Source organism: Ips typographus, linkage group LG1 (assembly GCF_016097725.1).
Source record: "Ips typographus isolate SLU linkage group LG1, UJ_Ityp_2.0, whole genome shotgun sequence".
NCBI lineage: Eukaryota > Metazoa > Arthropoda > Insecta > Coleoptera > Curculionidae > Ips > Ips typographus.
Genome location: NC_138422.1, coordinates 29164779 through 29175231, shown reverse-complemented (window position 1 = coordinate 29175231; position 10453 = coordinate 29164779). Strand labels below are relative to the sequence as shown.

Here is a 10453-nt window from a genome sequence, read left to right as displayed (position 1 = left end):
TTTCTGGTACGTTACAGTGGCAACTTAAAAAAGAGAGAAATATACATACAGTAATGACGTTGATCAGCTGATTGCTAGTTTGACAGTTGGCAGTGACAAATAATTTTTGATTTTAATTTGACAGGCTAATTTAATTACAACTTTTACAGAAAAAAAAGTGTGATTTTTATTAAATTTGCCAAGGAATTTCATTTCAACAACCTTAACAATGGTTCAAGAATTGAGTTTTGAGGAAATCAAGAAACACAACGACAGGAACAGCACGTGGCTGGTCATCAACAACGATGTGTATGATGTGACCGAGTTCCTCAATGAGGTAAGGAAGTTCTCTGAATGTTTGCCACTGTTTAATTCCAGTCCAGTCTATGCCATTTACATTTAAATAAGGATCCTTATCTGTATATTATTCCGGAATATTTTTAGGTTTATTATCTTATCTTCTTACAGTACTCATCCGCCATTTGGTTAGGTCAGAACAGTCAAGGTTTGGGGTCAAGCCTTTACAAGAGCCATTAGTGTTTAATCTGACTTTCTTCTCTGATATATGGTTTTTATTATTACCTTTTCATAGTTGAAAATAAGGTTGTAACTTTCAATTGATTGGTTTTTAAAATTAAAAAAATATAAAACAATCAGGTATATTAGAGAAGTAGTTTCACTGGGATTTTATGTAGGTACTTACAACTATTGAAAGAGGGCAATCTGCCCAGGTTTTTACAGTTTTGTTTTGTCATACTACAATCTACCTACATTAGTACTGAGGTGCTGATACATTAATAGGACCTAGTAGAAAAGGGAGATTACATGGGTGACTTTTGCAGCACATATTTCCAGAAAAGTATGAAATGACAAATTTATAGTAGGATTTTGAGGCTCATTCTCTCACACACTTTCAACCATCAAATCTGAGACAATAGAAATACATATAAGCATCTTAATTTAACTTATCTTAAATTTAAACATTAATTATGTTTTTCTTGACATAGTCAACTAAGTAAATACTTAACCTTGTAATTTGCCTTGTAATCATTAAAGTTATATTGGCCAATGAGTAAATTGGGTCTAAGTTGTAATGTTAAACCTTGTTGAAATTATATTTATCACTCTTTTACTTTTTTTACAAATATTTTATACTTACAGGGTTTTTCTCATAAATTATTCTTCAAATAGAAATCAGACAATGTGACTTTTCAGTAAGAAACTATTAGTTTTTTCACTCATTTTTTAATAACTATAATTGAGATTAAATGCAATTTGCTTCTTCTCACTTAAACTGATTTATCATTAGCTGGCATCAGTGTGTTGAAAAAAATTATTGAAATCATGCCCAGTCATTGTATTATCTCAATAGTTTCATCCTAAAACTGCTCTTTCAATAATCACGCTTACAAGCGTGTACCGTTTTCAGTTTGACTGCATGATTTGCGACATTAGTACCCGACCGATCGCGCATAACCACGTCGAACGGTACTTCGATCTTACGCTGAACACGGTAGTATCCGCAGTACTTATAGATCAGTCAACCTAACTAGTTTGCTTCGCGAACAGTGTTTTCGGCAAGCAATCCCTAAAATTTACCAAGAAAATGGTTCAGGAATATACCAAGGCTCAAATTAAAGAGCACAACTCAAAAAGTAGCGTTTGGATTCTGATTGAGAATGACGTTTACGATGTCACTCCCTTTTTAAACGAGGTAATTGTTTTTTTAATTTCATTAGTTGTAGGTCAAAGGTCCTTTGAACTGAATTCACATTAGACTAGTTTTACAATAGGGTTCAAATCGGGTGACTTTGCAGGTTTACTGACGCAATTGCGACAAACGGCTGAAATTTTTCCAGCTATTAAATATAGCCCATAAGCTATATTTATTTCCGCATTGATAAATCTCTATCATTAAGTGTTTGTTGTTGATATTGAAGCACCAAGGACACGATATAATGAGTGTAGTGCAAGTAATCGTGATGTAATCTACTCATATCCTTAGCTGGTTTAACTTGGAAAACAAAATTGTAATATCTTATCTTTCTCTTTTTTATCCTCGTGTAACAGCCACGTGCTTTCTTGGGTTACTTTTCAACCATTGTTACTAGGTAAAGTCTTGTTGATTTATAGTTTTACACAGGAATAATATCGTTACAAAGGAAAGCGTTTTGTTTTTATAAAATTTAAATTAAAAGCGTCGTATTTAAGAAGAACAAGCACAAAAGAATAATGGACACTCCTTTATAAAGTCCAGTAGTCGTTCAGAACATGTGCGGACAAATAAAATGTCTTAATAAACGGAACAGTCATTAGAAATGTAGAATAATAATTTAATTTTGGGATAACCCCTTGAAATTATTACTAGGACACCCCTTTAAAGTCCAGTAAAAGATCCTCATGCAATCAAGCTCTCCACAGAACTACAAATTTAGTTATGGTTAAAATTTCTGAACATTATCCTATATAGATCGTTTAGAAAATTATCTACACAATAGGTCAATAATATATAATAAATCTGTCTAATTGAATCACTTTACTGATTCCCAGATAACGGGCGTTAAATTTTTTTACCAAGAGAGATTTTTAACTCCAATTCTCAATAACTTACATATGCTAACTGAAAAACTTTTATTAAACTGGCAGTTGTAAAGTTCAGGATGACCACATTTTTTTAAATAGCCTATTTCCTCTTCTAATCTAAGCTGATGGTTTATAAACTTAGGCTCATCTCTATTTTTCAAATATCAATTTTCGTTTTAGAAATAAATATTACAGAATATACTGGAAATCCTACAGGGTGATTAGGTGTTTTTTAATCAATTGATATCTCCAGAAAAACTTTGTTTTTTTTTAGCATCCGGGTGGCGAAGAAGTCTTAATCGAACAGGCGGGCAAAGAGGCTACTGAGGCGTTTGAGGACGTCGGTCATTCGAGCGATGCCCGGGAAATGATGGTCAAATACAAGGTTGGTACTTTGGTAGCAGCCGAGCGCAAGCCCGAACTGCCTAAAAAGAAAACAGACGATGATTGGAAACCCAGCACTGACAGTTCTTCATCAGATAGGTAACCATGGCTATAATTAAGTCTAAATTAACAGCCAGACATTGTTGCCAGCTTTAATCTGATCGTTTTTATTTATTGCAGTTCTTGGAAATCCTGGATAGTCCCTGTAGGTTTGGGACTAGTGGCAACGGTGGTCTACCGTCTCTATTTCATGTCATAAGTTGCATTGTTAGCACAGAAGGACGCATTTAATGAAAATCTGTTGGGTAATTAGGGACTAAAAATTAGGTTTGTCTGGACTTTGCCTCCCACCTTTGTTGTAATTACCGTTTTAGTTTAATAGTAGGTAATTTTTCACATTATTTTATAATAATATATTATATCGCCACGTTGTCGGGAGTAAGTGATTTTTATTTTAATATTTATAGTATGTAGTAGAAAAGTACTACATTTAGGCACTGAAGGAGACTGCAAAGCACCTTTTTAACGTTATTATTTAACTGTTTTGTGAAAGTATATAAGGACGTTGATGATTGGTTTGCGGCTGAACCAAAAAATGAATGCAGTATATGTATATTTTTGAATGTTGCAGTCTGAATAAAGTGATTCAAAATATTATTTCCTTCCTCAGACCTTTACAGAAACTAAATTTGGTACAAATACGTTTATTTAGAAGTAGAGTAATATTTAAAAATTTAGTTAGAGGGTTCTAACGTTTTTCTAGGACACTTGTAGAGGCATTTGGCCATTTTTCGCACGTTTTCAGTAGTTTAGAGGTATTTGCATTAATATATGGTTCTAGAGATCTTTGAACAATTATAAGCAATTGTAGAAGGTTTAAGAGACCACCGCCATTCTCAAAATATTTCTGGGCTGTTTTAGACAATTATAAAAGGTTTAAGACCTTAGAGGCTGCTGGCAATTTTAGCAAGGTTATAAGGTATCCAAATCAAACATCTGGATTAGGAGTTTCTTTTGAAAAACAAATTTTTTTTTCTGCACTTTGGCAATCCTGCAAACTTTTTTTCTGTTGTGACAAATGTTTTTTAATACAGCAATAAATGGTAACAAAGAGTGATATGTTTACAATTACTTAAATAAGGAAAAAACATTATTAATTGAAATTTGTAGTATTAAATTGAATTGACACAGACTTAGTCTGTCCTCCACAAGGTTTGTGGAAATTAATTCTGTCATCTGTCAGCATCAGCTGTTTTATATAATTTACGTGACGTCAAATCAGAATTTCAAAATTGCGACTTTACCGTTTTGCCTTTTTGTTTTAAATGTTCAATCATTTTTTAGATTTACTTCTCAGGTTTATGTCTAGTCGTTTTCTAGCAAACTTTTGAAAGTTAAATGGAAATCGGCAACATAGAAACTGGAGTGCAATTATTTTCCCGTTTAAAAGCTGAAGAAACCAATATCTTGTCTGGCATCAATCCTAAACTATTTCCAAATGGGGGTCCTTTGGATAATCAGGTGATTGAAGTGTCTTACACCCAAGACATTGACTATACAGACTTTTTTATTGATTTTATTGCCCGAGCTGTTCTGCCTTCTACTTTAAATTCTTGTTTTAAAGAATCGGAAGTGATTGTACTCAACACAGATTTTCAAATCAACCTGTTCAAACTCATTAAGTTTCTAGAGCGTAAACTAAGAGAACTTAATGTTGTTGAGCGAAAAAGTGCGGTGGAATCTTGTTTAAAGCGCGTGGTTATTCTCAACTGTTACTCTTTCGAGCAACTGGAAGCTACTTTTTTCAATTTGGAACGAGTTATCAACAACTGCAGCAAACCTAGTTTGGTGGTACTGGACAATTGCCTGTCCCAGTATTGGAGCCAAAAATTGGAAAATCCTAAATTAAGCTTTGATAAATTTTCAGCCAACTTAGTTGGGCTGCTTTTTCAGAAAATTAAGGACTTGAATGTGGTTTTGATGTACGGCAAGATGCTGAACAGTGGCGAAGGCAAACCTGGTCCCCAAGTGACTTATGTGGTAAATTTATCAGCTGCAGAACACAATTTTTGTGCTACAGTTAATGATTTGGATAAGAAGTTGGTTTATGATGTAAAGTTTAAAGTGGATGTTGGTCTAGAATTTGAATAAACATTCTTAGAGTTAGATTTATAAAAATTGGGTTCTGTGTGGTGTGATGATAGTTTGGCGGAGTATTGGAAAGATTGTATTTTTCATTGTTTTAATACAAGCAATTGCTTTAACACTTTTTTACAGTACGAAAAAAATAACCAACAATTATTCTGGAGGATATCCATCAATTAATACTTAATTACTCTTTCTTATTACTCTCACTACTTTTGGGTCCGTCATCTTCAGTCTGTTTCCTCTTGGACAACATCCCTGGCCTATACAGTTGTATAGTAGGCCTGTCTTTGTTTCGCAAACGTCTTTCATTTCTGTCATTGTTTTCCTGCTTTTTATCCCCATTATTACTATTTTTATCCTCATTTTTTGCGGGTTTTGGTTCTTTTTCAATTGCAGACTTGACGGCCTCTTCCGAGCTAGGTTTGTTGGCTTGCTCCAATTTTTTTTGTTCCGCCTTTTGGGCTTCAAGTTTGCGTTCTTCACGTCTTTCACTGTATTTCTTAATTTTCTTGGTGTTGGGTTTGGTTTCCTCCTTTTTTGGGTCTTCATAGTGTTTGTTGGGTTTGTGAAAATCTTCGCGCTTCATGTATTCCCGACCCTCTGCGTGTTCCTTTTTGGGGAATCGCGGTTTGATTTCTTTCCGTTCCTTTTTCTCCTCCGGTTTCCGATCTTTCGGTTTGTTTTCTGGGGAACTTTTATGATGGTCACTTGGTTCAGTTTTAGGCGAATCACTTTTAGATGAAGTTTTTGCGTTAACACCTTTTTTGGGTGGTGGTTTCTCGTCGTAAAACTTGCCGCTTTCTTTGCGCTTCTCATACTCTTTTTTACGTCGCTCTCGCTCTTCGCGTCTCACCTCACGAATTTTTTGTTTTTGTGCCCTACGATTTTTAATATACTCCAGTAAGGGTGTGGAAATATCTTTGCTCTTGTCCTCTCCATGTTCATTGAGCTGTAAACTGTATTCGGGTTTTTCATTTTGTTCCACTGGTTTGTTGAGGTTAGCCACGAAATCCAAAAAGTAGGAATCAGTTTCAATGGTGTTGCATTTAGGGTCCATGCGTCCTTTACCCCTTTTTTTGGGTACTTTTTGGAAAGGTGCAAACTCTACTACTGCAGTGTACTCATGGCCTTTACTGTCCACAAACACATAGTTGTCAAACTTCTCCTTAAAATTGTACACGTCTTGAGGATTGACAAAGTTGATATAAGCCCTGGAGAATGCGTGTTCACCCAGACTCATATCTCCTTTTACATGGTACATGTAGTTGTAGTCCGGCATGGGAGAGACTTGATTCAAGAACTGTTCTTTGCTCATGGACGGTGGCAAACGTCTAATTATCACTTTAGTGAAGGGTTTTTCTTTCCTTTCCGGTTTTTTGTCGGTTTCTGATAATGCCATTCTAAAATTCCTGTTCTCTCACACTTAACAATATTGAAAATAAAATTATAAACAACAATCAGCTGTCAAACAGTCAAACGAGCTTGGTTGTTTTGAAGGTGACAGAACACCCAGAGTGGAAAAGAAAAACGTCACAGTCTGACGTTTAACCCCTAATCAATTCCAAATTCCTTTTAAGTGCGGGCGTGGCAAAAAATCACAAGCACCACGTGTACTTTTGCTTATCGTCGACGGATCAGTCACGTGACCGATGTTGTCTGCTGTCATTTATGCAAGCGTCAGTCGTCACCACTCAATTTTTTTTAATGGATGACGTTTTGTTTACTTTCCTTTGCTTTGTAGGACAGAAAATTGAATAATTTACAATTTCAGATGTTTTATTAATAGTCACAGGGTGCAAGCTACAGTACGAGCACACGTTTTATGTTCAGTACGCGTAATCGGTTATTTGTGTTCGCAAAGAGAATCGCTTCCGCGCATTTTTTTCGATGGTAAACGGTGTTCATGTCAAATCAATTAACTTTAACTGGCCTACAATTAGTTTCTCGGATTATATCGCAACGTTATCAGTTAAAGATAATAAAATTGTTAACAAAATAACAAACTTTTCGCTTGTCAACAATCAGTGCCAAAACCATTGTGGGATTATCATCACAACAAGCTTGGAGGTAAGCTGATCTGTTTCTTTCTGTTCATTGTATTTTCCATTTTGTATACTGGCACTGGCTGATCTCACCAAGTAGCTGGTACAAATATAAATTCATGCTGCATTCAAGTATAAAATCAAGTAGAGTCACAAAAAGCGACCTTGATTACAGTGTAGCTGGTATGATAATAGAATAACAAAGGAAGTGAGTTTGTGACTAGTTTTCAGTGTCGCCTGATTTACATCTTGGTTGCTTAAGGTTAAGATTGTTGCATTCAGTACAACGCGACAACTTCCAATAATCCCCATAAAATTTCTGCCTTATACTAGTCAGAAGAACAAGATACTTTACCTGCCTTCCAAACTTGTTTTCAGGTCATTTACCATCCAGGTACAAAAAAGAGGCCCACAAAATAAAAGAGTACCTAAATCACAGGTTTTGCCTTAATTTAGAAGGGCAAGAAGTTACAAAACTTATTACATTATCTGTATTTCTGATGACATTTTTCTGAGCATTTTTCTCATTCCCTCAGAAATGCAAAATATATTCTATTATCACAAAGCATATAGGAACCAGAAAAACCTTGAGAATAAATTTTTTTTGATAAAACATAATTTTAAGTTAGGTTAGATTAGATTAGGGTAAGCTAGACAAATTTTAAAGTAAGTTTGTACAAGATTATCTACTAATTTGCAATCAAATGAACACCTTTACAAACACTCAAAAGAGTACTTAAATAGGTATGAAACACAGAACCCACTATTTCCTAATTTTGGATCTTCCAGAGCATGTACCTATACTGAATAAAGTGTATACTGTTCATAGTAGCAGCTGCAGTGTTGCAAACAATATCTGTAAATTATAAAACTATAGAGTGGATATGTGAAATAGCAAAATTATAATTAGCAATTTAGAATGTGGGAGGTGTCTCAATGTGTGAGCTGTGAAAAAAGGTCTAACACAATATGCTGGACAGGAGGACAGGCCCCAGAAAGAACAAGAATTAAAGAAAGTGTCACTTGTCTCTGTCAATGTCAGATATCAGTTGTTGCTAGTGAAGTTAACTGACCTACAAGGGATTAGAATTTGTCCTAAACATTTTGTTGTAAGACATTAGAAGAAGGAGGAAACACAGTTTAAAAGGATATCAAATTTTTGCAATGTTCCAAACTGACATTTTTCACTCTATTGCCTCTTTTTTGCGACGTTGTCAAATTTGCATTAAATTCGTTTTGTTTCCAGCTATCACCATACAACTGACGGGAGAACTTCAACACAAATGCATCCGTAAAACATTAGCAACATTGCCTTGTTTCACGGTGACTGCCGTCTAACGTTGACGGATACTTTAGCGGCAATATATCGTCTGACAATCCGCTTTTTTGTTCTCACATCACATGATTTGACATTTTTTCTGCAGTCAGCTCTTCTTTCAGTTTATTCTTATTTAATGGTTAAGCCGAGGGTTAAGCTAATACTGGCTAGGACTCTAACAGGAAAAATATTTAGAAACTTGAGTTTCTAATCTCACAAGAGAATCATGAGTTTAAAACTTTTCTGCTGGATTGCTATAAGTAAATATGCCATAGTAGTTAAGTAAAAAGACAAAATACATTCAAATACCTTAAGATTACTCTCTCTATGGCTGAAAACTGACTGGTGTCCATCTTTTCAGGCAGAATGAGTCACTTGCCAGCCAGAACACTAGGGGACGGTATGGAAGTTACCCCCAACCAACCCCCCGAAATTCGACAACCCTACAGTGAAATATTACAATCAATGACCCCAGTGCCACCTGGCGACAAGGTAATCAACCTAGTGCCAAAATACGTCAGTGGCGATAAAAAAGTGGGCTCGAAAAATCTTTCCATGAAACCCAAAGAGCCTAAATTCATCCCTTATGAACCGTATAAGGGGGCTGTACAACCGATGGGGGTCAAAAAGAAACCTATGCCAGTGAGATTCATTTCGAACGACAAGAATAATATAGAAATCCATCAATTGGTGGATCAAATGTCGGAGATGCGATTAGTTGAAATGAACAAGCTGAAAGCGGATTTGAACAAAGACGAAATTATACCAAGAAAGCAGTGGGAGAAAGAGAAAGCAGCGTATGAGACGGATATTAAAAACCTCAAGGAGACTAAAGCTCATTTAGAAAATCAGCTGAAGTTCCAGGCTCAAGTCAATGGGGAACTGAAAACTTTACTGGTGGCTGCCGTGGGGGAAGACTTAGAAAGTAGAGTGCAACACCTCACTGAAGATAAACTGTCATTGGCCAGAGCGCTGCTAAACTCAGCCAATCACTTGACGTCTCACCAAGAACAAACCGAGTGGTTGAGCGGACAATGCGAAGTGTGGCGCAGCAAATTCCTCGCATCCAGTTTGATGGTTGAGGAGCTGGCCAGATGGAAATCAGCCCTAACAAAACGGACCTCCGATCTCCAGGAAGTAGTCAAATTACTTTTGAGTGATAGTTTAAAAATGCACCAGCAGATGTCACAACTAGTGCACAATCTGTCTCTAACTGTGGCGCAGCTGCAAGGATCATCTCCAATCAATCACTTTGAAGGGGATTTACTCGAATTAAGTTCAAGGGTAGTGAAACTATCAGAGGACGTGGCGAAAAGCTTAAAACTTTCTATAGGAAAGCCAGAACAACCTAAAAGCCCTAAACATACCCAAACTGAAAAATTGGCTTTAAAAGTGTTGAAAAACCCAGTTAGTTTAACTTCACAGGACAAGTTATGCAGTGCTTTAGTTGGAGCGGCTCATTCCTTAACCGGTGACCAAAAGTTCTTGCAGAACCCTTATCTGCATCCATGTTGCTCTCATTGTAAAGGCGCTGTTCATGAAATTTGATGACACTGTGATGGGGAATAAAGAAATTTACATTACAATTTTATATCAAACAGTCTAGGTAAAATAATGAGAATTCTAGGAAGTTTACAGAATCAGATAAATTTAGTTATGGCTAGTGTTAAGTAAAAATGTAGAAGAATGTTCTGGGAAAACTGGAAACATATTGGATGCCTAAGATTCTTGTATCAAAAATCTAGTAAAATAAGTACAGGATGATCTTTGTTTAAAAAAAAAACGATGTTGCTCTTATTATTTTACACCATATTGTACTATTTCTTTGTTGATGCTTGTAAAGTTGCTGAAAAAACACTGAAAACTAAATCTGGTTTGGATCGACTACATTAAAATCGCAGTCACTTGAGTGAGTCACATTTTATTTTAATTAGCTAATTTGTAGCATCCTCTTTATACCATATGTGCTGAATTACATTAAATAATCTCTGCTAGGAAT

The 10453-nt window shown here is 35.7% G+C and overlaps 4 protein-coding genes across 5 annotated transcripts; 3 read left to right on the top strand and 1 right to left on the bottom strand.

Annotated features, from left to right (window-relative positions):
* Nucleotides 1–113: 113 nt before the first annotated feature.
* LOC145738566 (cytochrome b5-like) lies at nucleotides 114–3600 on the top strand. 2 transcript variants are annotated; one of them, XM_081993412.1, is made up of 3 exons: nucleotides 114–316; nucleotides 2837–3045; nucleotides 3127–3600. In XM_081993412.1, exons 1-3 carry the CDS (start codon nucleotides 209–211, stop codon nucleotides 3203–3205), a joined length of 396 nt encoding a protein of 131 aa, XP_081849538.1. In that variant the 5' UTR covers nucleotides 114–208; the 3' UTR covers nucleotides 3206–3600. The 2 variants fall into 2 exon arrangements, with proteins under 2 accessions (XP_081849538.1, XP_081849531.1); XM_081993405.1 differs by lacking the exon at nucleotides 114–316 and adding an exon at nucleotides 1431–1693.
* A 612-nt stretch (nucleotides 3601–4212) lies between these two features.
* LOC145738536 (DNA repair protein XRCC2-like) lies at nucleotides 4213–5206 on the top strand. The gene has a single exon (XM_081993376.1). It carries the CDS (start codon nucleotides 4345–4347, stop codon nucleotides 5095–5097), a length of 753 nt encoding a protein of 250 aa, XP_081849502.1. The 5' UTR covers nucleotides 4213–4344; the 3' UTR covers nucleotides 5098–5206.
* On the bottom strand, nucleotides 5158–6747 carry Upf3 (UPF3 regulator of nonsense mediated mRNA decay). Its single transcript, XM_081993340.1, has one exon. It carries the CDS (start codon nucleotides 6491–6493, stop codon nucleotides 5279–5281), a length of 1215 nt encoding a protein of 404 aa, XP_081849466.1. The 5' UTR covers nucleotides 6494–6747; the 3' UTR covers nucleotides 5158–5278.
* Nucleotides 6748–6829: 82 nt separating this feature from the next.
* Nucleotides 6830–10363, top strand: LOC145738503 (golgin-45). Its single transcript, XM_081993352.1, has 2 exons — nucleotides 6830–7161; nucleotides 8816–10363. Exon 2 carries the CDS (start codon nucleotides 8821–8823, stop codon nucleotides 10000–10002), a length of 1182 nt encoding a protein of 393 aa, XP_081849478.1. The 5' UTR covers nucleotides 6830–7161; nucleotides 8816–8820; the 3' UTR covers nucleotides 10003–10363.
* The last annotated feature ends 90 nt before the right edge of the window (nucleotides 10364–10453 follow it).

Bases quoted from the DNA above. Each gene is read 5' to 3' on its own strand.
- LOC145738566 (XM_081993412.1), top strand. From the start codon at position 209: ATGGTTCAAGAATTGAGTTTTGAGGAAATCAAGAAACACAACGACAGG. The intron at 317-2,836 runs GTAAGGAAGTTC...GTTTTTTTTTAG, and splicing joins TGACCGAGTTCCTCAATGAG to CATCCGGGTGGCGAAGAAGT. The intron at 3,046-3,126 runs GTAACCATGGCT...TATTTATTGCAG, and splicing joins GACAGTTCTTCATCAGATAG to TTCTTGGAAATCCTGGATAG.
- LOC145738536 (XM_081993376.1), top strand. From the start codon at position 4,345: ATGGAAATCGGCAACATAGAAACTGGAGTGCAATTATTTTCCCGTTTA.
- Upf3 (XM_081993340.1), bottom strand. From the start codon at position 6,493: ATGGCATTATCAGAAACCGACAAAAAACCGGAAAGGAAAGAAAAACCC.
- LOC145738503 (XM_081993352.1), top strand. From the start codon at position 8,821: ATGAGTCACTTGCCAGCCAGAACACTAGGGGACGGTATGGAAGTTACC.